This window comes from Durotheca rogersii, assembly GCF_024521655.1.
Source record: "Durotheca rogersii strain YMJ 92031201 chromosome Unknown GGS23scaffold_22, whole genome shotgun sequence".
In the NCBI taxonomy this organism is placed as follows: domain Eukaryota; kingdom Fungi; phylum Ascomycota; class Sordariomycetes; order Xylariales; family Xylariaceae; genus Durotheca; species Durotheca rogersii.
Window position 1 is genome coordinate 519,653 of NW_026251253.1, and position 26,168 is coordinate 545,820.

Here is a 26,168-nt window from a genome sequence, read left to right on the forward strand (position 1 = left end):
AAATGACCGCCAACGGTGGAAAGGAGTTGTGCTGGGATAGGCATGAGATGGATGGTGGAGAGAGAAGTGGACAGAGCATGGGTCTCACCCTTGACACCACAGAAGGTCGCATGTGTGTCACTCTCTGGAACGTTGTAGATATGTTGTTCTCTTTGTTATTAACCCATGACCGAGCATTACATCGAAGCTTTGGTTGCTACGTTTTTTTTCGCAAGTTTAACATGCGAAGCATATGCAAAATGTAGTGGTCCAGTAGATTTCCATAACCAGCGCACTTTTCAACTGATCCCCGCTACCTGTAAGATTTTCACGCTTTCTTAGGTTGCATTATATATTATCCCTGTCGATCCTTATAGCTTCAATCCATAATAAATGGTACCGCCCTGTCCGAGCCCGAACAAGCGGGCATATACTCATAGTTGCGGCCAGTCCCCCGTACGTGAAGGGGGCCGTAGGGAACGGAGCAGAACCCGCCTATGATGTCGCACAAACGACGAATATTCACGTGGCAGACGGTCTCGGATACTTATAATTCAGCTTTCGTTTACTCCCGGGCAACTCTACCTCGACACGACGTGCTCTACTCTCCCGTCTCGCCTCTGCTACCTCCTACCACCCTCCAGCGCCTCCGTCTTCCTCCTCTTCAATCCAGACCAACAAGCACGCTTCCCGCCTCCACACTTCCACTCCCATCCACCAATCCGTCCAAAACCGCCGACCGCCCCATCCCTCTATGCCCTCAACCTCCCTTCCTTTTCTCTATCCGCGACCCTCGTTCCTCCGTCTACTCCCAAGCTCCGTCCCTCCTTCCGACCCTCTCGCAACCTCCACTCCGCGCTCGCTCGCTCCGCCTAACTTGTTCGCCGCATCCGCCTCGCTCTCTCATCCACCTCCTCTCGCCCTCCTCGTCGCCCCCGCCCTCCCGTCGTCGTCTCCCCCGCTGACTTCCCTCTCCCTCTCTCTCTTCCTCTCTCCGTCGCGCTTCCACCTCCTGTCCCGCTCCTCCTCCTCACTGCCTCCTCTCTCTCATTTCTCTCTCCACGCCCGACCCGCGCCGCCCCGATGCTCAGATGCCGCACTGGCCCTTGACGAACACGAACGACGTCTCGTTCGGCGGGATCTGGAGACCGCAGCGCCCGTCGAAGCGGCAGAAGCCGCTGAATTGGCGTCGGCTGCACGGCTGGCCTTCGAAGGGGCTGGCCTCGCGATCGCGCGCCGGTGCTATGGAGCGGAGCCCGCGGTCAGCGCCTGTCCCGCCTCACCGGGGAGGGGGAGGGGGGGAAGAGCAAACGGCAACCAAGAAAAAAAAGGGGGGCTCTACTTACCCGCGAGGGCGGTGCCGGCGAGGAAGCTGACGAGCGCGACGGTGAGGCTGGTGAACTGCATGGTGGGCGGCGGTGGTAGGATGATAGTTTGTCTTGTCGTGTTGTAGGTGGGCGGGAGGACGGATTACGTTGCGATTAAAGTCGACAAGACCCGAGCCGGAGAAAAGAGTAGATTGCAAATTAACGGTGTCAAACCGAAGTGCGCAGCACTAGAGAAAGGTAGAGTTGTTGGGGGGGTTGTTTTCAAGGAGAAACCGGTAGCTGAATGGCGAGGCGCGAGGAGAGAAGGGGAACCAAGAGCACTCCGGGGAAGGACGCGAAATTTATATACTCGGGCGTTGGTCCTCGGGTATTATTAGGCTATCTACCTACCTACATCATACATATCTCTGTGCCTGGCTTGTTTTGAGGATGATCACAAAGTTGCATCCGCTTGCCACGCCGAGAGCTGGGCCCTAGACGGGGGAGGGGAGCGGAGCAGGCATCGGGGTTTCCACAAAGGGGTCCCTTTCGAGAGCCGCAGAGAATACACTAGACCACATAGAAACGCCAACATAGACTTGGGTGCATATGTTAGCTAGTATTACCGCCCCATAGGCACGATCCAGGTCCCGGAGAGAGATGGCGGTCAAAAGATAGTCATGATCATGCCCTCACCCCCCCTCCCCCTTTCCCCCCTGACCAACACGCTTGTGTAAGTGCTCTGGCCCAACTGGAGTTCCACAGAGAGCAGAGCGACAGAGAGAAATCAGCTACCTAGTTAGTTGTCTTTCGCTATCACCTTCTCCTCTACACAGCTAACTCCCGCACACGCACATGCGCACATGGGACAGCCCGACCATTACGTTTCACATGCGGCAGGGGGGGTCTTGTTTTCTGTCGTCGTTGATGTTTTAGCTATCCAGCTAGCCCGCTCCCCGATGTCAACAACGGGAAACCCTTACCCCCTTTCTTCCCCAGCCAAGAAATAAGGCCCTCCCCACATCGAACACGATAGGAAGGCATCCACACGCGACAGCGTCCCTGGCTCCACGGGACTAGGGGTGGGGGGGGGGGATTGGCGCCTACCAGCGCTAGGCTGGGCGGCTTCGGCATGGACAAGGGGTGCTGGGTGAAGGCGAGGCGATCGTAGAATATACTCATGAGGTAGGTAGGTGGGTGTGTTACATGCATAGATCCCTATATTGTACATCTATAGTCCTACACCGTTTGTACCTGATGGGTGTAAAGAGGTCAAGGATGGGTATGATGCGGGCGGTGCCGGAGGGATCCCGACGGGAGCGAGCTTTCTGGCTTCCCTACCCCTTATCCGCTCCCCTCCATATAGGCACATAGATTCTAGGTATATATACATGTGCGCTGCCGATACCCGTCCGCTGTCGTGAGGATCGCCAGCGTTGCAGCGTTCTGGAAGAAACGGCCCAGCCAGCTAGGCTACACACACGCCCAACCCCTATTATAACCCCTTTCCCTGTACCACATGAGATGCATGCCGAATACGGGCCATTGTATGCGCCAACCCCCCAACAGGTGACATCGCACCTCTGTCGTTGTTTTATATGCTGCTCGCTTCGCCCATTACGCGACAACCCGCATTCTCTGCTCTCCCCCATTCCCTTATCCTTATTTTTATTTTGGAAGGAGGTTAATGTTTCCGATGGACTCGATTAACACCTCCCAAGATGTTCTCCGTATACGCTAATACACACACTGTGTGACATCGTGATGCTACCTAGCCCTCCGGTAAGGAATGCGCCTAACGTATATGTACGTGTAGGTGTATGTAGTATTCTATAGTGTAGCCGCGTGCCGTCGTCTCTGACAACTGTACGAACAGGCATGTAGTAGAATACATATACATACAGCCTACCACCCGGCATCCAGACCGGCGTCTCAATCTTCTCTCTCTAACGAAACGGACGAAAACGCGCTGGGTTCAGCTACTCATCGCATCTATCGCTCAAATCGCCTCGCACCGTGACGCGACACGACACAGCACACGACTAGCACTTACATATGTATGTATTCATATCCGTTAATAACGATGCACACGCCCAACACCCCTTATCCGCGTACCCGTAGCCTAGACCAGAACCCCGTTACCCGCATCCAAGTTCCCGACCTCTAATCTATACGATTTGAAACCCATCGAGGATCTACCCAGGTATACGTATATTCGTACACCGCGTCAGCGTAAGGCTGCGTAGCGTAGGCACACAGCGGCTAGCTATGTTCGCCCCCCCTCTTCTTCGTATTACCGTGGTAGCAGCACAACTGTAACGGCGGTAACAGCAGCAACAGCAGAGGTAACAGTTGAGGCAGTCATAGTTGGGCAGTATTGTACCTACCGTCCCACCCTGACGACGTTGCCGCTGCCGCTGCCGTCGTCTTCGCTGGGGCTGATCCCCGGGTTATCTACCCAGCTTGTGTAGCCGTCTTCGTCGTCATCCTCGTACTCTCCCGCTTCCCCCCGTATTCCCTCTTCCTCATTGAGTTGCTGCAGCTGTCGCCACTGTTCCTCGTGCTGATACGCGCCGCTATTGATGTGATTTCTACTGCTATTGCCACCGCCTTCCTCCGTCCCCCTCGGCGGTAGCTCCGGCGGATACTTCCCCTGGCTGCTGCCTCCTGCTTCCGTTGATATTAGCTCCTCGCTGCTCGCGTTTAGCTCCGCGTCTTCTACCCACGGCTGTATGTACGAAGACGTCGTTGCCGTTGACTCGTCCACCGGTAGTGGACTGTTCGGCTCCGAGTCGGCCGGCGCAGCGACCACGAGCACGTTCTCGATCTCGTTGTTCTCGTGGGAATGGATCTGCGAGACCCGTCTCCGCCTCGGCAAAGGGGGCGCTGGCACCGGCCTCCGCTCGATATGCGTCATATTGATATTGTTGGTGAGATTCTCCGTGCTCCGACGTGCGAGCGACGGCGGAGGAGGGGCGACCGGCTTCCGCTTCGGCACGAGGATTGGCGAGCTCTTTTGCGCTGGCCCGGGAAGCGGAGTTCCAGGAGGTGGGAGAGGTTGGCCGCGTCCCATAGGCTGGTTGAGGTCTACAAGAGGCTCAGGTACTTTTCTTCCGTTGCCGTTTCTATCACTCTGTCGCTGTATCGCGTTTAGACCCCATCGCTTTGCTGTCGCAGCGGCGTTGGACATGGCAGCCAGAGTGTTTCGCTTGTTTTCGGGGGGACCATTCGTAGGAGCCGGTGTGAGCGGTTCTTTCCGGGAAAAGAAACCTCTGCCTATCGAAGCGGTACCGCTTTTAACAGATCCTGTTCTAGATAGTGCGGGTGAACTCGGCACGCCATTGCTCTCGTTGCTCCCTACGGAAGAGGTAGTGTGGCGTCTCCCGTGTGTCGTCGACGCATCATCATCTTCCTCATGTACTTCGGGGATTGCTTCGGTTGATGAGTTCGAGAAGCCATTGACGGATGGCGCATCTAAGAATGGGTTTGAGGATGGAGTTACAGGTGTTTGTGCGGGCGAAGTATTCTTCGACCTCGAAGAAACGCCTGCCGTTGCGCCAGCAGCCCCATCACGATCTAGGGGGCTCGCCGGCCCGAGAACGTCGGCATGCGCAAGGTCCGCACTTGAAAAGGGACCCGAAGCTGAGAGGGATCCCGAGCGCAGGGGACGCTGCACGTCCGAAATGGAACTTCGCGAGCTCTTCGAATCGAGAGTCGTTGTAGATGCGGAAGCGCCTAAATTGGGTTCGCTTTGTAAGTTTTTCTTGATACTGAGTCTCCTAGCCCAGAATCCTGATGTCTGGGGTGCTTCCGTGATAGGCATGGTATGGCTCTTCTCCAGTGAAGTGAGCTCGGGAGGGGAATCGGTGTTGGCCTCTTCGATCTGACTAAGTTCGTCTATGTTCCCGAGCTGAGCAGCGATGGCTTCGTGATCGGGCGAATGCTCAACTGCATCGTCTCCCTCGAATATCCCCCCGCGCCATTGCTTGTGCTCGGTATTGAAGAAAGGAACATCGTCCCAGAATGGCGCTACAAGGGTTTCGGCCACCACCTCCTTGATCCTGTTCTCGATCTGTCGAAGGATAACCGTGTAAGTAATCTGCCTTGAGCTCACGATGGGCTCGATAGTCATCTCCATCTTGGGCATGGATTGGAAAGAGAACCATATCCGGTTACTCGGCGGGGGCTTGATCTTGAAAGCGATATGTCCTTCGAGCTTCCTCAACACTACAGCGAGGACAAGGTTGACCTCCCGGACCTTGAACCGGGGACCGAGGTCGATACGCGCCGTAGCAGCTACCTCCAGCCTGAAGTTCCCAGTATATTTGACGTCAACCTCCATCCCACATTCCCCCTCAACGCTGAAGTCCTTAAGCCTGGGGTTCATAAAATAAGGCGCCGCGTCCCCGGTGGTGACGTTTTGGAGTGTTACCCTCGAGAGGAACGACGGTCGATTAACACGGGATATCTTCTTCGTGATCTTCTCCCTTATAAGGTTCTCGATGTCCCTGGTCTTGTAGATACCGAGAAATATCCTTCCCAAGAATGCATTCAGCCACCGAGTGTGCAGGTGCTCCTCTGACGAATGCAGCTTCTGAACCAACGATATGATGTTCTTCACATCAAACCGCTGGGGATTCGGCGCCAAATTCGGGCCAGAAAAGGCCTGTCCCTGGTTTCGGAGTAACGCGAAATAGAAGTCTTCTTTGGCAGAGCAGTTCTCGGAGAACAGGTAGAACGGTTTCGATAGTTGGGTATCGGGGGTTAATTCTTTCCCATCAATCTTCCTGCTCAGGCACAGGGCATTCCGTTTGATGAACAGTTCGCCCTCGGGTGTGCGATCGCCTCCAGAGTATATGCTCACATCGTGATGAGCGAGGGAGATGACGTGCCTCACCTCGAGCTGCTCGTCGTCGTCGAATAACATCAAGTAGCCGTGCCTACGAAGCATGCATGAGATTAGCCACCGCCTCGTTTTTTTGGCCCTCAGCCTTGTGCCAGCTTTGGTTAGCTAGCTAAGCAGCCAAGTACAGAACGTACCTCAGTACGACGTAGAACACATTCCCCGCCTTCTTGGGCCGTTGGCTGCCGCCCTTGTTGTTGTCACCGAGAGGATCCGGGTTCTGCTTTCTGTCGAATATGCTCTTGTACATGGCTTGATAGACGCTCTGGCTCGGTGCAGCGACGGTCGTAGACCCGACGGGGGTGGAACGCTCGATCGGTTTGGCATTGATGCCCATGGGGACGTATTCACGACAGACGGCGAAGTAGCCGGCGGCTACGTCAGACTCAGCGAGGAGGCGCTGCCTAGACTCTTCCTTCTGGGCATCTCGGAGGGCAGTCGTGTCGTCGCCCGGCTGCACGATGCTTCCGGGGTCGTTCTCGTCATCTTTACGGCCCGAGCTGCTCTCGCTGTCGCGAACGGGAAATGTGAGGTGGGCGTGGAAGAGTACGAGGACGACGAGCAAGGGGATCAAGGTGACGCCACCAAAGAGGTAGGTCAGGAGGAATGCGGTCCAGCTCATACCCATCGCTTCGGGTGGTGATGGCGAGGACGGCCGGCAGAGTGCGAACCTGCTACCGGTTGCGGCGGGCGGATTTCGAGGGGCATGGATAACGTGTTTACATCTGAATTCCCGCCAGACAGAAGAGGATCGAGGTGGATTACCAAACTACGGGGTACGTCGGGAATGATGCGAGATGAAAGGAGGGAGGATGAACGAGGGGTGGCGGACGGGCGGAGAGACGGGATCTTTATGGCAGGCGGGATGGGGTGGGTGTATTAGTAGGGACAATAACCGCCGTGACAGAGGAGGAGGAGGAGGAGGAGGAGGAGGAGTAACGGAGCAAGAGGTCCTAGGGAGCTTTGATAGCTGAGAACGATTGCGCCGGCAGGAGGAGGGAGCTATGCGCGTATACGTGCATGCATAGGGCAGGTACCTACGTAGGAAGGATGTTGTACGTGCTGGGCGTCTGTTCTCTAGGGAGGTACTTAGGCTAGGCTGACTGGCAATGCAAGTATACGGTACGTAAGGCATATACGGATAGCGAAAGGATATATGAAACGGTGGTATGAACGATGCGAAGGTTGGACGACGGGAATACGAGCGAGTGTAGGCGCCACGTGGGGCTTTCCCAGCTCCAGGTTTGCGGGCCGCGGGGAATCGATACCTACCTAGGTATATACATATTTCTATATGCCTATACACACATATATACATACCTACCTTGGTATATACCTATTATGTATATCCACACCAGCGATGCCTACACGTATATCTGCCCATTTCTAATACGCCTTGCTGATGGCGCCGGCATGCCCTCTTATATCTTACGGAGGCGTCGTGACAAGTGGGAACTTATATGAAGCGTTCCTTGGTGGCGGCTATAACGGCAGAGTCACAATCTCCACCCCTCTAAATTCATATGTATCTTTCCGGGCTACCCTCGTCTTTACACACCCTTGCTTAACTTCCATGTCACTAGCCTACGTATGAGTATGCAAGTACATATATACCTGGTACGTGCACGGGGAGGCGTGCAGCTGACCTTTACCTGTACACACCAAGGCTCCTTCACACCCATCAGGTACTACGTACATGCGGTATACGATTATAGGTATATACCTTAGTATAGGGATGCATGTATGTACACACCTAGGTACCTACCTGGGTACCTTAGGTACTTATGTACATTCTATGACCGCCTTGCCTTTACTTAGCGCCCTACGTCTATGCCGATGCCGCCTAGCCTAGCGTTGGTAGGCGCTAAACCTCCCTACCCCTGGTCTAGACGAGGTGCCTCCACATACCCATAGTAACGACCTCGGATTTGAACGTGCCATAAGTAAATGATATACTTAACCCTTCACACACGCACGGGGTATAAAGACGGAATAACAGGAAAGAAAATACTCATCATCGTCACACTCGATGCGTCTACGTCCCCATGCGCCGTTATATCGACTCGAGACACTGAAGTGGCATCTCGGTCAGGCCCCCCTTGTCCCCTGGCAATGCACCTCTGTCTATCACCCGACCAAACCCCGGACAGCCGCGTCGTAATCCCGCCGTCTAATACTCCGTCATGCGTATTCCGGAAAGCTCCCCAGTCCCGTCGGGGACGTAAATAGCAATGCTAGGTATATCCTGTGCCCCAACCCGGATGGCAGTCCACCTAAAACCCATCGGTTCTTCTTACCATACTCTCCCCTCCCTCACCACTCCAGCGCCTCCGCCCCGACCGAGCCGTCGAGCAGCTGCTGGATCGCGGGCTCCACGACCGCCCTCTCCGTCCGGCAGCGCGCCTCCTGCTTCATCCGCGTGTAGAACACGGGGCAGTCGCGGCTGTCGCACGGCACCGCGTCGAGGGGTGCGAGGCCCGCGCAGCTCCGGCAGAGCCTCGTCACGTCGGCGAGCCGCCGCTCCTCGCGGCCCAGCTGGCTCCGCAGCCGCAGCGCCGACGCCGACGCCTCCCGCCGGCACCGCGCGCACGCCGGCCCCTCCTCGTCCCCGCCCATCCGCGTCCGGCAGACCACGCACACCGCCGCCTTCATGTACGACTCCAGCGTCGTCTTCCGCCCCGCCCCCCCGGTCCCCTGCCCCGGGTCCACCCGCCGCACCCGCTGCACCTTGGGCATCTCGTCGTACCACTGCCGCACGTTGGCCCCCACCAGATTGAAGATCCGCTCCAGCGGCGGGATCAGGTTTTTCACGATGTAGTACTCGGCGTCGAGCTGAAGATGCGTGCTGTCTAGCAGCTCCTCCGGCGCGATGCAGCGGTCGATGAGCCGCGCTCCCGGTGCCCCCGACACCACCACGTACGGCACGCGCTCGCCGTACTGCGGCTCCGCCCTCGCGTCGTCCAGCATTTTTCTCGTGCTGACCAGGGCGCCCGGTGGCGGCGGCGCTTTGTCGCTGTAGGTTCCTAGTTTGACTTCCCTCGCGAAACAGAAATCTTGTATCGAGACGGCCCCGCGCATTATCTTCTCGCACTGCTTCTGGAAATACGACTTGACCTGGCTGAGGTCGGCCGTCTCGAAGAGGATCTTGAGCGCCTTCTCCTCCACCATCTGTTCCGCGGGCGTCCCATCTCTCCTCACCGTCTCGATACCCTTGGCGTCGAACTCGGGCTTCACCTGGTCTTTGCTCTCGTACTTGTATCCGACGTAGCGCTTCTTCGCTAGGAGCACGCATGGGTGGTAAACCTTCTCGAACTTGAGCTTCACGGGACGAGGATTCATGTCCGTGATCGCCTTGGCGATCTCGTTCCCGATATCGAACGCTTGGTCTCGAGTCCTCCCGGGGAGATAGATGAACAAGCTATCGGTATCGCCGTACACGACTTCTGCTTTCCACTTTCCCGCCGAGTGGATAAATGCGATTGCCCTCTCTAAAGTCTCACGCCCAGTTTGCACAATGCTATCCGCGATCTCGGAGCAGGGCATGCGGCCGGAGAATGACGCCGATGTATAGCCATACGTGACGTTTGCAAGCAGCTTTAAAGCAAGCTGTCTGTTGTTGAGGAGCTGCTGCAGGGTCTTATCGTCTTTATCCTCCTTCATCCCGCTCTTTACCATCACCCGCGTTTCTAGAATCTCCGTCAGCATCTTCGCTAGCAGAGACTTTCTGATCTCCGCTTTGCAATACATGATGCCGTTCGGGGCGATGTTGATGTAGTCCTTGAGCAGCTCCAGCAGTCTATTTTGCCGCTGGTATTCTGTAAAGCCCATCTTGTTCACGCCACGCCAGTTCACAATGCGGCCGAGGAAGGTCGAGTAACAATAGTTATAGGCGATCATGACGCTGGGGTATAAGCTCTGGAAGTCCAACACCACCAATGGGCTGTTATAGAATGCGCTCTGGGGCTCCATAACGAGAGGGAGGCATTCGAGCGCATTCTGGCCGCCGACCTGCTTCCTGTCGGGCGAAACCAGTATGAAGTTTTCCGGCTTCGCAATTCTAGACATGATTGACTCGACCTTGAATTGAGACCCGCGGGAGAAAACAGAAAAGAAGTCGACGCCCAGAAGCCGTGCCTGCTCGCTGGTTCTCGGGATGAGCTCGTTCGCCTCGAGAATTTCTATGTCGAGTTTCGTCCGGGTCAGGTAATATCGGAGGAGCTTGCTGAAGTCTCCGTGTCTCCCTCCAACATACCACTCCGTCAACGTGCGCCAGGAGTAGTGCGGAATCCGGCGGTGCAGCAAGTGCCAGACAACGTTCTCCATTGTGTACTGAAGTAAATCCAGCTCGCCGCGCATAGCGCGCCAGATGTTAATCATATGCCTGCCTGTTACCCGAATCGTTGAGGTAGTGTTGAAGCCCCATCGATCTGCTTCCTTTCCGATGCGCCCGAAGGACTGGCTTTTCATTCGTGAGAATTCGTCGCATAGATCATAGTCATATTTGAACTTCGCTCGTTCGATCAGATACCCCCAGGAGCTGCCGTGGACCTCGTAGCCGGTGAGAATGTCTGGGTCATGCGTTCTGACAATTTCAACCATCCTCCCCATCAAGTCGAGCTCCGATGCCTCTTCGATGACCTCGGCCCGGGTCTGCCTCTGTATTCTCCGCGCCAGCGATCCATCCTCCGAGAGAACGATGATGCCGGACTGGACGGCCACAGATGAGTCATCACCGGTAGCGAAGTTCTCATCCGACTTGGAGCACCAGAAAATGCACTGGACTTCGTCCTCCTCCGGATTTGGAACTAGCTTTCCCCTCGTATTCACGTGTAGTTCTAGGCTCATCGTACTCATGTACTGTGCTTCGTGCTGGACGCTCGTCGATTTCCTCTTCTGGGAATATTTGAACCCATGCCTATTCCTCGGGGTAGGACCGTCGATTTGAGACATGTACGGTTTAGGTTCGTGAACCCGAATCTTCACAGTGGGGTCCTGAGAGGAATTTGCTACTCTCTGTCTTCCTACCCACCAACCCTGCACCTCGTCGAAAGAAGGCGGAGGCTCTGCGATCTCCCAGCCCCTCAGCGAGCACTCCCGACGCTGCTTCCTATACATCCGGTTGTCCTTATCAACATCTAAGGGCAGGTCAGACTTCATGCCATAGTTAGCAGGAGCTTCCCCTGTCGGATCAAAATCCGGCAGATACGGGAGCGTATTGCCTTCGAGGCGAAACTCCTGGCCGGCATACTCTCGGACTCTTTGAGGTACGTCGTTCTCGTTACTGTAAAACGCGTCTTGGTAAATGACATTGGGCCGGCCTAAGATGTCCATAGACGATAGAACATCTTCCGTTGATGGCGGCGACAGATTGAATACGTGGAATCGGGCGTGAGGTCGAGGAACACATCCAATATCAAGAGGGTTTGCGGTACTCCTCTCCCGCGTACCGGGTGGTACGGAGCTGGTGGACTCGGGCTTTTCCGTGTGTAGAGTCGAACCAGACGAAACATCTTCTAGGGGAGTATCTACACCAAATGTGACGTGTTTGGTAGGCTGGCTATCTTCGCTTTGCTGAGAGGCCGTCCGCTGACTCAAGCGTAGCTTCGTGCTTGGGTCGTTAGGATTTTTCACGACCGGAAAGTTGAGAGCCTGGTTTCCAGATCCCTGAGGAATCTTCTTCAACCTTGGCTGTGTGTTTTGCGAGGATGGTTTTTGCATACTGGAAATGTCGGTTAGTCCTAAATCGCCTGTGGGCATCTGATCTACAGCGTCCGGGTTCTCGAGATCGGAAATAGACCGAAACGCCACACAACGACGTTTCGTCTCTTGTTCCTCGAGCAACGAAGAGGCTGAGCGTTTCAAGATCCCGTTGACTTCGACGGGCACCGTATCTCGAGGAGCCTTGCTTACAAGTCCTTGCTCTTTCGCAACATCTAGTAGACACTCCGAGATTGGAATCTGGTGTCTACTCATGGTACGTAAGCAGCTTATATGCACGCCAGTGACGCGCATTTCTGAAAAGGTCCGCCCATCCGATCTAGCACTCAGGTCTGGTGAGGCGAGGGGGTTGGATCGAGCACGTGAATCGTTCTTGTCCTTCTGAATAGTCTGAAATGGAGATTTGCCGGCTCGTACTGAGCTATCGTTGGGAGCCTCATCCTCTTTCGGAGGCTCAATATCGCGAAGCGCATTTTCATCGGGGTCATCCCGGAAGGCGCCGTCATAATTATCCGGCTCAACATCAAAAATGCGATCTTCGTCTACCAGTATGCTGCCAGCAGGGTTTTCATCATCTCCAAGATGTTGACTCGCCATGCCAAGAGCACGTTCCAAATTTTCAGGATACAGATCCTCGACGGATTGTAATAGAGTGTTAACCGTTGACTCTAGGGGCATGTTCTGAACAAATGAATCAAAGGTGAGGTCGCTGCCATCACTTTGCCCGCGCTCCTGTCGTATCAGTTCCCTTATCTGCTCTCTATACTCTTCTTCGTGGATCCATCCAGGGGGCTGTGAATGACGCGGGTCTGCGGACATAGATACCATAGCTTCGGGGGGGGAGGGGCCACTTCCTGGAGTCGGGTCATGCATTCTCTTCTTTCGGCGCTTGATTTCATCCTTCCACAGCCCAGCCATGCTGTGGACAAGTTTCACGTCAGGCGACAAGGGATGCTTCCTCTCAGTGAAATCGTGATGGAGCTGTCTCTCCTTGATCTCGTGCCTATTGAGGATGTCTTGGACACATATGTCAACTTCGACCGAACAATGACTCGCACGGGGGAGGTCTGCATCCTCCGCGATGAAGGCACTTGGTACCGATCGCGTATGCCACCGATGCGACCACCCTACATCCTCGTCGTACTCAGGTATGGGCGCCCTGAAGCAAGCTTTTCGTGCCTCGATGTACCCACACCCATAAAGGTTGTAGTCAGTCATGAACTGCAGTAGGTACTGTAAGTGTGCCTCATACGGTTGGAATTTCCTCTTCATAATGGCGCCTTGCTGGAGTAATTCCGCGAGACGAGTCATGGTAAAAGGGTTGAGCATGTAGATCTTGAGATAGAGCCGGTAGCCGACGTGAAATCCGTAGAAAGGTATTCCCTTGACAAGGGTGATCCTAGCCACATATTTACTCTTCGCATCGTACGCATTTCGACGGTAACTCACAGCCAAGGCGTGGTCAATGGAGAGGTGAAGCTGGTAGATGTATGCACCCACTGCTCCCGTGTCAGAGCCAAAATTCCAGTTATAAAACCCACGTACACGCGTCTTACCATCGTCTGAGAGCAAGCCTCCGTTGTACTCGATATACAGGTACGGGAACGCGCCGTGTATATGGGCGCATACCTTCTGGCCCGTTTCTGTCGAACCGAAGACTCTAATAACGGGCACGGCGGGCTCTTTAGCCAGCTGAGATGGGTGGACGTCATTGCGAAGCAGAGGATCGTATTTCGTCTGAACAGCCTGATAGTGGTCTATGCAGTTCAACCGCACGCGAAAGACATCCATGGCGATTTATACATGCTGGCGCTGGCGGGGATTCTGGCACGAGGCATGGGGGTGGATTGGCCACCACGCACGAACCCAGACAGAAAATGTGATATGTGATATAAGCAGGGAACTGAAGCAAGGTGGGAGAACCGATTGTGCTGCGTGTTTGGGTCGCGCACCCCTCAGCCAAGGACGCGTCGGTGGACTTGGCTAGAGGAAATGCAGCTGGCATCGCGACGCGCTGTCAGGTGTTGTGGTCCGAGTTCCTTTTATTCAATTTTGGATGAAAGGTGGTCGATTAGGTAAGATATTCACGAGAGTACATGTCCCAGCCACAATTTTTTTTTCTGCACAGCCACTTCGCACTAGCCACAAGCTATGTATGCTGATAGGTCCTTACTCTACGGTCTATCCATATTCCTACATCTTCCTAGACAGACATTTCAGCTCTTCGATAACCATACCCACCGCATCGAACCTGTATAATCCGGCCATAACCTGCCTCCCGAGTCGTCCGTACAATCGTTTCGAATCTTACCACGACATACTTTCGCCATGCCGCCGCCGCCGCCACCTCCCTCGCGGAGGAACGACAAGGCATCGGCTGCCTCCAAGGAAGAAAACATCTACATCCCGTCCTTCATCAGTAAGCGGCCCTTCTACGCGGGCGAGGAAGGCGACCAGTCCGACTATCTCGAGCATCAGCGCCTGCACAAGGCGAAGGACGACCAATCGAAGTGGTACGACCGTGGAAAGAAGCTCGGGCCGGCCGCCACCAAGTATCGGAAGGGTGCGTGTGAGAACTGCGGCGCGATGACGCACAAGGCCAAGGACTGCCTGAGCCGTCCGCGCGCGAAGGGTGCCCGGTGGACCGGCAGGGATATCCAGGCCGACGAGGTGATCCAGGACGTCGAGCTCGGCTGGGACGCGAAGCGCGACCGCTGGAACGGCTACGACCCGAAGGAGTACCGCCACGTCGTCGAGCGCTACAACCAGCTCGACGAGCTGCGCAACCAACTGTCTAGCGCGGGCCAGGACCAGGAGGGCGAAGATGGCGAGGGCGAGGAGGGCAAGGATGCCGGCGAGAAGTACGCCGAGGAGTCGGACATGGGGCGGCATCAAAGCACGGCGACGAGGCAGCTGCGGATACGAGAGGACACGGCCAAATACCTGCTGAACCTCGACCTCGAGTCGGCCAAATACGATCCGAAGACACGGACCATGGTGGACGCGGGCGCGACGGCGGATAAGGCGGCGCAGCTCTTCGCCGAAGAAGGGTTCCTGCGCGCGGCGGGTGACGCAGCCGAGTTCGAGCGCGCGCAGCGGTACGCGTGGGAGAAGCAGGAGAAGAGCGGCGACACGAGCCAGCACCTGCAGGCGAACCCGACAGCCGGCGAGTTCTACCGGCGGAAGGAGAAGGAGGATGCGGAGAAGAAGCGCGCCGCGCGGCTGCAGGTGCTGCAGGACAAGTACGGCGGTGACCAGCACGTCATGCCCGCCGCTCTGCGGGAGGCCGCCGTGACCGAGTCGGAGCAGTTCGTCGAGTACGACGAGGCCGGCCTCATCAAGGGCGCGCCCCGCGCCGTCGCCAAGTCCAAGTACGCCGAGGACGTCTACGCCAACAACCACACCTCCGTCTGGGGCAGCTGGTGGTCCAACTTCAAGTGGGGATACGCGTGCTGCCACTCCATAATCAAGAACAGCTACTGCACGGGTGAGGAGGGAAAACTAGCCTGGGAGGCCGCCGAGAGGCAACGGACAGGCGTGGATTTAATCGAGGAGGCGCCGTCGCCGGCGCAGGCGGAAGAAGCCGAACCGCCGAAGCAAACAGCGAAGAAGCGCACAGTAGAGGAGATGAAGGGCGGCGTATCAGAGGCCGAGCTCGACGAGTATCGCCGAAAGAGGACGGCCGCAGACGATCCTATGGCCAAATTCCTGGGCAAAGACGAGCTAGTTACATAGTATCCGTCACATGATCGGGATACCCGTTAACTGTAAATATGCACATTAAGGCGAGGGTGTAACGACAACATATCACTGAGTATAGCGACTGTACCGTAGCAAGTATCATGGCGGTCGTGAAAAATGGATTTTTTTTTTCATGCATTCCGTTTCCCCGAGGCCGAACGCCTTGATCTATGGGAGCTGTGGAGCGTCCTTTCATGAGCTCTTAATATGACCAATTCCCCCATCCAGTGAAGCTACCCACAGGTAATCAAACACAACGCTGATGCATCTACTCTTCCTCCTCCTCCTCTTCGCCACCGTCGCCCTTCTCCGTGGCCTTGGCCTTCTTCCGGGAGACGCGGCCGTGGCGCCCGCCGCCGAAGGGTGAGGTCAGGGAGAAGTCGATGTGCTTCTGGGAGTCGAGACGGACGATGAATGAGGGCACGTTGACGATCTGCTTGCCGACGCGGATGTGGCGCTGGCGGATCAGGACACGGGCGTGGTGGATAGACTTGGCGAGACCGAGCTTATAGACGCAGGTCTGGAGGCGGCGCTCCAAGAAATCTTCGACCTTGAGCGCAAGCACGTAATCAAGCTTCGTGCGGGACTCGTCGAGCACGCCGACACGGACCAGACGACGAATGAGGGCGTTGCCCTCGAACAATCGCTTCGGGTCTTTCTCGTCGAGGGTAAGAAGTTGACTAAAAAGGCGCGCCCAACATTAGCCTTCGGATATCATCCCCGGCATCGCAACGGGGAAAGGGAAGGGTGGTGGTGAACATACCGAGCGGCACGACGGATCTTGGAGAGGGTAAGCTGGACACGCCAGACCTCTCGCTTGTTGCGAAGACCGTACTCGCCGACAAGCTTCAACTCGGAATCACTGGTGGACACCGTGTCAGTTTCTCTTCACAATCGACTTAAGCAGAGTCAAGCTCGTGCTCAGTGGCCGGTGATACTGACAGACGGGCAGCCTCGAAGGGACGACGGGGGACCTTGGCGGTCTTGGAGTAGGACAGAGGCGCCATGGTTGCGTTTCGACAGCGGAGTTCCTGCCTTTCTTCTACACGGTGGGTTTAGGCGACGAGAAATAAAAGAAGAAGAGTGTTTGAGGGTATCATGGGATGCGCAAGAAAAGCGAATTAGAAAAAGACGGAATAGACGGAGAGAAAATGTGGGATGGAGAAAGTACCCAGGTACCTAGGGCAAGAGATGTGCTATTCCTAATAGGGCTTAGCCTCCACTCGCTTAATCCAACGGGCAGGAGCGGAAAACGAGGTGGGCAGCAACTTCCATAAGCACCACACAACAAATCGGGTCCGAAAAAATTGCCCTAACTGAATTTCCCAAAGGCGGACGGAACAACAGCGTCAACCACGTCGAGACAACTCCCACCCATCTTTCACCACATTACAACCCGCATCGCCTCCCAACTCACCACAACACCAGCAAGATGGGTCATCCCGCAGGTCTTCGCGCTGGCACTCGAGTAGGTGCAATTGGCCACTTCCCAGGCCAAATTGTTCTCACTAACGCTTCTTCTACAGTACGCCTTCTCCAGGAACTTCCGCCAGAAGGGCCAGATCCGCCTCTCCACGTACCTACAACAATACAAGTATGTTTTCGGCGTCGGATCTATCGGGTAGCGGGAGGGAGGGAAGGAGTAGGGGAAGACTAACAGTAAGACAGGGTTGGCGACATCGTTGACATCAAGGCAAATGGTGCTGTTCAGAAGGGGTAAGGCAAAATATCCATCCATCCACCCCACCCAGTCGATAATGCGACCGACACCACGACAAAAGCCGGCCGGACGGTGAGAGAGAGGGGAGAGGACGGGCTGTGAATTGGGTGGAGGCCAGCGCGTGTGCGCTACGAGATCCTGGGAGCTGACCGGGCGACAATAGTATGCCTCACAAGGTCTACCACGGCAAGACCGGCGTCGTCTACAACGTCACGAAGAACGCGGTCGGCGTCATCATCTACAAGAAGGTGAAGCACCGGTACATCGAGAAACGAGTCAATCTTCGCATCGAGCACATCAGCCGGTCGCGATCAAGAGAGGACTTCCTCAAGCGCGTCAAGCTCAACGCCGCACTGAAGAAGAAGGCCAAGGAAGAGGGCGTCGCTGTGGTGACCAAGCGACAAGCCACCCAACCCCGCGAGGCGCGGACGATCTCGATGGCGGACAATCGCCCGGAGACGGTGACCCCGATCGCGTACGAGACGACGATCTAGAGCGGGAGGAGCCAGGACGGGTCGGTGTTTTTTCTGGGTCTCTTGCCGGTTGCTTTTCTCTCTGCATTAGGGGCTATTGTGTTTTCGCGCGCGGCCGGGAATCGATTCTTCTGTGCATGGCAAGGCATGGATGGACATTGGGCGACGCCTAGAGGAATGACAAAACAAAAAATATACCAAATGCCAAAGAAAGCAGAGACAGGTCTGGCTGCTCCTCCACAGCTCTCCGAATGTGAACCAAGCAGGCATGCAAGAATGGCGCGCAAGGAGGACAGGCTTCGAGTCAGACCCGGATAATCCATCTTACTAGGGCCTGCGCTCATGCGTAGTGCGGTAGGTTTTCGAGCGAGCATCACAACCTATTTTACGACGATACTCACAAATATCGCCTGTCACCCCACGCCGGGCCTTGAGGAGGAGCAGAGACAGTGATAGACTACAATAGTAAATTATTACAAATTCTTGTATTCGGGTATCAATTCGTGCTCCATGAATGAGCTGCACACTAGCCGGCACCGGGCCCTGAGCCGATTGTCTACGGCTAGGTATCTATCCCCTCCCTGCACCACTCGCAACAGCCGCCTCTCCCCTCGCCTTCACGCCTACCTACCAGGTAGGTAGGCTGACAAGTAGGTATATACCTTAACGGAGCCTTAATACCCCCCTACCCGTTCGCAGGTAAGCCCAGCCATAGCGATCGCAACCTCGTAGTTCGGCGGGAACGCGTCGGCGCGGTCAGCATCGAGCTCGACGACGGCGCAGTCGGCACGTGGCCGGGGCGGCGGCGCCGGGGGCAAGCCCAGCGCGGCACGCCATATCTCGTCGCGCAGGCTGCCGCCGATCTGGACCATCTCGGCCGCGCGCCGCATCCGGGCGCCCGCCTCGTCGTCGTCGTCGTCCCAGCCGCCCTCGCCCTCGCCCTCGCCGTCGCTGTCCGCCGCCGCCGCGGTCGCGTGCAGCCCCAGCACGTCCCCCGCCGCCCACGGCGCGCTCAGGTACAGGTTCCCGTAGTCGTCGCGCCCCGCCGCCTGCGGCACCCGCGGGTCCCGCATCGCGTCCCACCCGCTGGCCACGATCCGCGTCTGCCGCGCGGCGCGGCGCGTGCGCAGGCGCCACATCAGCGACGAGATGAACCCGCCGCCGCCGCTACTAGGTGGTGGCGCCACGGCCGCGGCCTCGCGCTGCGTGTCGGCGCCGGCGCTGCTGGTGTTGCTGCCCCGCCGGCGCGTGGCGCCCTCGGGCAGGATCTCCTGCTGCTGCTGCCAGCGGTGCGGCGACGCGTCCCGGCTGCTGTCGTCGGCGGCGGGGGTGTCGTCGGCGAAGGGGTGCGCCGGGAGCTCCGCCGGGCCCTCGTCGGCCGAGGGCGCGGGGGAGAGGGAGAGGGACCGCGCCGGCGGCGACGGCGCGCCGAAGAAGCCCGGCCCCGTGCGCTGCTCGCCGTACGCTTCGCGGATCACGGCCGTGACGGCCAGCAGCTCGCCGCCGGCCTTCGAGCGGTGGTTCTTGGTGCGGGGCATGATGCGTTGGTTGGTGGGAATCGCACCCCGCGTTCGCGTTCGCCTGTAGTCTATATAGGTATATAGTGCGGGTGTGTGTGTGATGAGTCGGTTTCCGAAGTCGACCGTGTAAGTCGGGTCGATCTGAGGAGCTAGGTATACGCTTATGCCTATATACCCGGGTATATTCAGAGACTGAGAGGCCGAGAGGGGGGTGTGCCGAAGCAGGCGGGCTCCAAGGCAGATGTCAGGCAGTTCGGAATCTAGATTATGCCTAGGGACTCTAGGATGGCGAAATCGCAATCTTTCATCTCTCTCTCTTTCGCTCCCTCTATTCGGTTTATATATCCCAGCCTCGTAAGCCTTTTCTGCCGGCTGGCGGGAGGAAATCCAAAAGGGACGTGGGAAGGGCAATGATGGAAGGGTGAAGGGTGACGGCCGCGATATGTACCCATGCGTACGATACAGCAACGCTACCTTCATTACATCCCGTAGCCAGGGCAATAAGGGAAATGAGACCAGGCTGCTGATAAGCAGATCCGTACATACGTAGAGGCAGGCAGGGACACTGACATGTTCACACAGGCATACCTCGCCAACCGCATTTCGCAGTTAGGAGCGCGGGACGCGCAGCCCCAGTACGATGGGGATGCTCCAGATGTGCGTGGCTCACGGCTTCACTTAGACGCGGTACCATCCAGGACAATTCCGCACTGAGCCTAGCAGCGTAAGCCTGCGGCGGGTCTACGACCCTGCCGAGCGGCTGAACGAGGATCGACGGGGCATCCCTTTCCATCCTCATTTCCTTCCTCCGCTGTGGCGGGTCTGTCTTTGATTTTTTGGTCTCTCTCCCTGTCTCTATTTCTGTCTCTATTTCTATCCCCATTCTGTATATATTCTCTGCGTACCTCGCTTTCGCTCTCGGCTGCGCCTCGGACTCTCCACATGTCTTCCTAGCTAGTGGGCCGCATCATCATCCTTCGATCTGACCCCGTCCGGCGCGGCATCGTCCCCTTCGCTTGTCTTGGCGCGCGTGGTTGGCGAAGTGCCGCACGCACACCGCACGCGCAAGCCCATCAGCGAGATTACGACTGCCTACGTAGATCTGTAGGTATGTAAGTACACCCACACATCTGCCCACCATAAGAACCCTGCTTAACCCTCTTCAAATCAGCAGATTGTCGAAGGGATAATCGGGGAGAAAGAGGGGAAAGGGAAGGCGGACAGAGAGACAGGCTGGACAAAGGGCAGTAAACAGGAACCCCGTTGTGGTCTCCCATAGGTAGAGTGTAACACTGCGTGGTAATGTGTCGCAAACCTCGTCTACAAGGCGGTGGCTGGGCCTTCACCTGTCCTTGCTTACGCACCCCTGGCTCGCTCGACTCGAAGGGAGCGACGTGGAGTGACGAATGGATAGAATCCGAATCATGCCCAATGTTCCATCTACTAGAACATGCACACGCATACACACACGCGGCCGGGCCTCACGTGGAATCCCTTCCCGCCCTTCCCCCATCTCTCACCGGCAAATGTGCCGTGGGGGTCGCCATGGCACGCGAGATAGAGGTAAAACAAACAGCCGACGATGGCCCGCCTGGCTGGTAGCAAGTAGCTACAACCGTCGCGAGAGAGGAGAGGTGTAGGCATTATGGTCAATTCGGACCCAAACTCCAGTTCACCGTCTTCACCTCGCGACGTAAATCGCCCATCCGATATTAAAATCACATGAATCCGTGCGCTCACCTACCTATCACAATAGGCACCTACACACCATCAGAGAACATACCTGCCGAGTATCGCATATCCGTTTCCACAACACCCACCGACGCCGATCACAATTGCGTACCCGTCTTCCATCGTAGCGGTCGTATAGCAGCTACCTATACCACTTCACCAAGAAGGTCTACACCCTGCGTACTGTGTACATAAATAAATGTTCTTTGCACTCGTATGTGACGCCAAAAAAAAAAACGCCCTTCCGGTCGTGCCGGGATAGACTACGTATATATGTAGTGTAGGCACTCGAGTTTGGTAGGAGAGCAAAGCACCTCTAGGCATGTTATTCCCGGCAAGACGAGCGAGCACCTAAACCTACGACTGCCACTCACCCCGGTCTAGCTCTGGCTCGCGCTCCAAATCTACCTGAGCCCGGAGAAGCAGCAGGCGAGCGACGACTCTCGCCTCTCGACGATAGCCTTTGCGCCGGTGCGTAGGCATAGGTAATATATACGCGAGACGCGCCAGACGGACGCACCGCGCTCGGCTGCGGTGGCGTGACGTGCTGATCGCGAACCCTCTAGCCTAACCTAGTACACCTGCCTGATCTACCTGACCTACCTCTAACCTAACCTACCTGCGTACGTATTTTGTCATCGGCACCGTTCGCGCGACGCCAAGGTAGGATGTGCGGGTAGCACATCAAAGTTGCGTTCCAGCGTCGTCGTCTTAGCTATTCCAGAGACGATACGACGGCCGTCGGGCGGGGTGATTTCACAGAGGGTGCTACTAGTTCCACGCCGCCTTTCTCTCCCCCACCAATCTTCTCGCCCTTATTCCTAGGTAATAAAAATATATATACCTTGTTCCCTAAACACGACGCAGATCACCTCAGCAAGGAGAACACGAGTCCCTCCGTATATTCCCCAAGATCAAGCTTGAATCCATTCGTCATGGTATTGCTCATCCACGTAGAAAGGCAACTTAGATATCTAGCCCCTTACACCTACTCCTCCCCCCCCCCCCTCTCTACCCTGAGGGACGTAGCTTTGCTGCCTATGCACACGTAGACCTATATACACACACATGGTGATTTAACTACACCCAAATGTCTCTCGACCGCTACCTTTCGAGAATATGTCACGATCGGCGGACCCCGGATCCTCGCATGGCACCGCTGCCGCCTGCACCTTCGGGACCCGACCGAATCAGATCAACTCATGATAGCGAGCAAGATATTATTGCCACCAATATTGACGGCCTCTGTCGACCCCACTTCTCCGTCAACGGGTTCACAGCAAGTGACTGGATCCTATAGATTTGGCGAAGTAACCCCGACGGAAGATCTCCCGCCAATGGTATATGCAGTGTGTCGTCTTACGAATAAAAGAAGAAAAGGCCCGTCCTCGTTGTACCGGATATGCAAGGCGACGCGAGACGAAGAAATCGCAGGTCGCGAGAAGGAGAAAGGAAAAAGAAAACCGGGTAAGAGTTCCTTTCTGCGCAGGGGTATATTGGAATAGAGAGCACGAAGGCAAAGTCAGCTGCGGTGCCCTATTTGCATCATATCCTAAGGATGGGGGAAATGATGCTTGCGCGGTCGGTGCCTACGATTAGAGAATCTGGAGAAAGGGTGTGGCAGAAATGTCGGGCTATGTGTGTAGGTAGCCCGAACGGCGGTCTATATCGACCGTGGTCGTGAGAACGGTTATGCGAAGAAAGGAAGTAAGGAAGTAAGGAATGAGTGTGAGGTTCTCATATGCCTGGGTACGCGCTGCCGGGAATCATGCCTCCTCTCCTCGAGTTCGATGCCCCGCGAGTTGACGGCAGCTGAAAGTCGGGGTTGCTGTTGAGAATATTGACTTCGTTTCGGCCCACCGGTTTTCGTCGCGGCATCGGCTCGTAGCCCGCGTGCGGCGGTGGGTTCCAGCGAGGGTTGATGCCTCGTTGCGAGACCGAGGTAAAGCCGGATTGTTCGGAAATCGCCGGACTCCTAGCTCCCGGAGGTATCTCGTCATAGCCTATCGGGCCGTCTGGGACCACCTGCAGCGACCTAGAGGCTGGCTCCGTAAAGCGAGGATCCACGTCTTCGTAATAATTGCCCCTCTCGACCGGTGCCGGCTGGGGCGGCGCGGGTGGATGCGGGGGGGGCGTTCTGTTATCGAGTTCCTGCGGACGCGCGGGAATGTGCAGGGGCGAAGGGACAGTCGATGGAGAGGCTCGACCCGGTCCCTGATTCCACACCTGTCGAGGCGGAACATATTGCCTGCGAAGGGAGTCCGTTAGCCATCCGGCTTTTCATCACGGGGGGGTCCTACTTACTCGTCCACACTATACCTGCTTCCTTCGCTCATGTAGGTATCATGTCGGTGGGCAGGCGACGCTCTCGCCTGCTGCAGAGCTAACATCCCAGCCACATCGGTGTCGCTGTCCCTAATTCGGTCGTTGAACTGGCCGGAATCCTGCGGCGCCTGTGTTGGGTTTTGTGTAGGAGGAGCACCCGTCTCCACGGCCTGCTCAGCAGGTCTTTCATGCGCATCGTCGATGCCTGGCAACGGAGGCGGCGACTCCGCTCTGGGTAGCTCACTGGTTCGGCTAGGGTTATAGGCTTGGTAGTTACTCGATTCCGGCATCTCGGGCGGGACGTTCGGTATGGTCGGTTGCGGCAAGGGCGGCTCCATTCCATAGGGATCTCCCGGCGGTCCCGGAGATACCTGCCGGCCCGGAGCATAGTTCCCGTACGAGCCGGCGGGAGATGGTCGTCGGTCGTACGGCCCGCCGCCTGGGTAGGTTGGCGGTGGCGTTCTCCCGCCTCTCATCATTCCGGGAGGGCCGTAGCCCCCACGGGGCGGGCCGTAGCCTCCTCGCCCACCCGGCGGCGGACCATACCCACCACGACCACGTGGACCGTATCCACCTCTTCCATTCGGGAGCGGGCCGTATCCCCCACCATAACCCCCTCTTGGGTATCCTCCTCGTCCCCGATAACCGCCTGGTGGACCTCCGCGGCCTCTCGCGTTCATCTGCTCGAACGACGGCCCTCGCCGCATCGGATACTCATCCGGGGGTGCGTTGATCGGATTCCCGTACTGGTCCCTCGGCAGAGATACGTTAGAGCCTCCTCTTTGCGGCGGTAAGTTGTATGCCGAGTTCTGCATGGTCCCATCAGGGGGGATCGGGTTCGGGGACCTATTCGACGGGGTCCGGGAGGTCAAAGGTATTTGCTCGTCGCTGCTGCGGTCGTCTTTGTTCTCATAGGTAGCAAAGGTGGCTAGCTTATCGCTCGGTCCGTTTGCTCCAGAGACGACAGGGATGGTTGGTTGCTGGGATATAGCAGTAGAAGAGGCACCGTCTGGCTGTTGTTGTACTTGGCGGTTGTAGTAGTTCTCTCCACTCATCTCGGCATTTTCTGCGATACGCTTTTTCCTCGCCTTCCTACTAACTAAGGTGCGACGCATAGCACACGAAACAATGAAACTCATGAACACCAGAATCGTGGCGGCCAGGACGATGTAGGAGCCCCAGGCCATGTGAGGAACGAAGAGTAGGACGTCGATTAAGAAGGAGAGGAGGCATACTAAAAACGTAATGATGCCGAAGATAAACAGTAACAACAAATAGCGGGGAGAATGCGAAGGAGAATGAAGGTGGGCGACAATGGCAAGCACGAGCATCACCAGCGTCAAGAGGCAGGCAACAGGGTGGACGACGAGGATGGCGGATAGCGTCGTTCGCGTCGCGGGAGGGAGGTCGAAGGTAGCCGAGTCTACCGGAGAAAATAGATTTCCTGCGATGGGAGTCAGTCCAATAGCAACGAAATGCCCTAAATTAGGATATAAATGATAGCGCAGTACAGACATACCCGTATCGTAGCCGATCTCTATCGGGCTGCACACACCGTTGTTGCAGTAGCCAAAGACGCCGAAGCTGACCCCTTTGTACGTGCCCAAAGGGATTGCTTTAATGATGGGAGTCGACAGGACGGCGAGCAACAGCATGGCGAATGCGGCAAATAGCAGCACGGCCAGAGGAGTAGCTGGGCGCAACATGGCGACGGCCTAGCAGCGCGCCGACTCGCATGAGCCAGCGACGCCGGAGGAGGAGCGGGCCGGTGTCGAGCGGAAATGAGCGGCCAGAGTCGACTCGGACTTCAGAGGCGATGGCGGACTTGAGCAGGCAAAGATGGGCGACGAGGATGCACGGATATAGGCGGCGGCGACATGTAGATTAAGGTCAGAGGCACATCAGACGAGAACGCGTTTCGGACTTTGTCATTTAGCGATTTGGTGAATGACGATCCGAGCTTGACAGAATCCGAAGGTGAATATCCGAAATCGAAAATCCGAAGTCGACAATCCGAATTGCCACACGCCTGCCTGGCTGGTTGTGATTCCCCTAAGCCTCCTTTTCGATCCTTGGTCCTCTTTCTTTTTTTTTTTGTCCTCTTTCGAAAGGATGGCCGGACCCGACACGCTTCCCAGAAACGAGTGACTGACTGACTGACTGACGGGCGGACGGACGATGAGGGCCGCGGCCAAAGGAGGCAGATTGGCTGGGTCGACCAAGTGGGAGTGGCAGTGGCAGTGGCAGTGTCGCCGATGGTGACACGGCGATGGTGGGTGTCGAAGGTTAGGGAGTTGACTTGGACGGGTGGAATTGATTGGATTGAAGGGGGTGGAATGGGAGAGACAGACGAGTGGTGGGTGATTGGGTAATTGGAGTGCACCGCCCGCGGGTGGTGGTGGAGAGGTGGTGGTAGGCGGGCAGGCAGGTAGGTAGAGGTAGGTATTAGGTAGGTGGTTAAGGTGGTGGTGGTGGTGGGCGGGTGATAGGCTCGACTTGATGGGGGTGGGAAAAGGATGGGAGGACGAGTGGGGACGAGTCCCGATTTGCGTTGCCATTACAGCCAGCAGGTACTGTACATAGGTACCTCCTTCTCCATCAGGTAGTACCCTATACCTGCCGTCATCCAGCCAGAGCAGCAATCCTAGGACTGCCTGGGGCGCAGAGTCGGAGGTTTGATACGTACCAGGAACCTACTCTTACTCATAAGGGGGAGGTACCTGTAGGTACCTAAGGCAGCTCCAGATGGGT

The 26,168-nt window shown here is 56.6% G+C and overlaps 8 protein-coding genes across 8 annotated transcripts; 2 read left to right on the plus strand and 6 right to left on the minus strand.

The window, feature by feature from the left end:
- Positions 1 to 1,066: 1,066 nt before the first annotated feature.
- On the minus strand, positions 1,067 to 1,386 carry GGS23DRAFT_599255 (uncharacterized protein; the record flags this gene model as incomplete). The annotated part of the gene is made up of 2 exons (XM_051518906.1): positions 1,067 to 1,221; positions 1,326 to 1,386. 2 exons carry the CDS (start codon positions 1,384 to 1,386, stop codon positions 1,067 to 1,069), a joined length of 216 nt encoding a protein of 71 aa, XP_051369449.1.
- A 1,612-nt stretch (positions 1,387 to 2,998) lies between these two features.
- On the minus strand, positions 2,999 to 7,175 carry GGS23DRAFT_580100 (uncharacterized protein). Its single transcript, XM_051517103.1, has 2 exons — positions 6,327 to 7,175; positions 2,999 to 6,226 (listed from the first exon to the last, which is right to left on the minus strand). Exons 1-2 carry the CDS (start codon positions 6,815 to 6,817, stop codon positions 3,670 to 3,672), a joined length of 3,048 nt encoding a protein of 1,015 aa, XP_051369450.1. The 5' UTR covers positions 6,818 to 7,175; the 3' UTR covers positions 2,999 to 3,669.
- Positions 7,176 to 8,502: 1,327 nt separating this feature from the next.
- On the minus strand, positions 8,503 to 13,698 carry GGS23DRAFT_599257 (uncharacterized protein; the record flags this gene model as incomplete). Its single annotated transcript, XM_051518907.1, has 2 exons — positions 8,503 to 13,406; positions 13,464 to 13,698. 2 exons carry the CDS (start codon positions 13,696 to 13,698, stop codon positions 8,503 to 8,505), a joined length of 5,139 nt encoding a protein of 1,712 aa, XP_051369451.1.
- A 537-nt stretch (positions 13,699 to 14,235) lies between these two features.
- On the plus strand, positions 14,236 to 15,642 carry GGS23DRAFT_606749 (Pre-mRNA splicing Prp18-interacting factor-domain-containing protein; the record flags this gene model as incomplete). The annotated part of the gene is made up of 1 exon (XM_051519939.1): positions 14,236 to 15,642. One exon carries the CDS (start codon positions 14,236 to 14,238, stop codon positions 15,640 to 15,642), a length of 1,407 nt encoding a protein of 468 aa, XP_051369452.1.
- A 274-nt stretch (positions 15,643 to 15,916) lies between these two features.
- On the minus strand, positions 15,917 to 16,655 carry GGS23DRAFT_599259 (40S ribosomal protein S9; the record flags this gene model as incomplete). The annotated part of the gene is made up of 3 exons (XM_051518908.1): positions 15,917 to 16,328; positions 16,412 to 16,510; positions 16,591 to 16,655. The coding sequence occupies 3 exons, from the start codon at positions 16,653 to 16,655 to the stop codon at positions 15,917 to 15,919; spliced, it is 576 nt and encodes a 191-aa protein (XP_051369453.1).
- A 276-nt stretch (positions 16,656 to 16,931) lies between these two features.
- GGS23DRAFT_580110 (ribosomal protein L21e-domain-containing protein) lies at positions 16,932 to 18,329 on the plus strand. The gene is made up of 4 exons (XM_051517104.1): positions 16,932 to 17,116; positions 17,175 to 17,242; positions 17,317 to 17,364; positions 17,532 to 18,329. The coding sequence occupies exons 1-4, from the start codon at positions 17,081 to 17,083 to the stop codon at positions 17,860 to 17,862; spliced, it is 483 nt and encodes a 160-aa protein (XP_051369454.1). The 5' UTR covers positions 16,932 to 17,080; the 3' UTR covers positions 17,863 to 18,329.
- GGS23DRAFT_613649 (uncharacterized protein) lies at positions 18,190 to 19,958 on the minus strand (the record flags this gene model as incomplete). Its single annotated transcript, XM_051520585.1, has 1 exon — positions 18,190 to 19,958. A coding segment is annotated over one exon (1,443 nt), but the record flags the coding sequence as incomplete, so codon positions are not given.
- A 2,755-nt stretch (positions 19,959 to 22,713) lies between these two features.
- Positions 22,714 to 25,873, minus strand: GGS23DRAFT_223527 (SUR7/PalI family-domain-containing protein). Its single transcript, XM_051511986.1, has 3 exons — positions 24,937 to 25,873; positions 23,397 to 24,861; positions 22,714 to 23,340 (listed from the first exon to the last, which is right to left on the minus strand). The coding sequence occupies exons 1-3, from the start codon at positions 25,121 to 25,123 to the stop codon at positions 22,830 to 22,832; spliced, it is 2,163 nt and encodes a 720-aa protein (XP_051369456.1). The 5' UTR covers positions 25,124 to 25,873; the 3' UTR covers positions 22,714 to 22,829.
- Between the last annotated feature and the right edge of the window lie 295 nt (positions 25,874 to 26,168).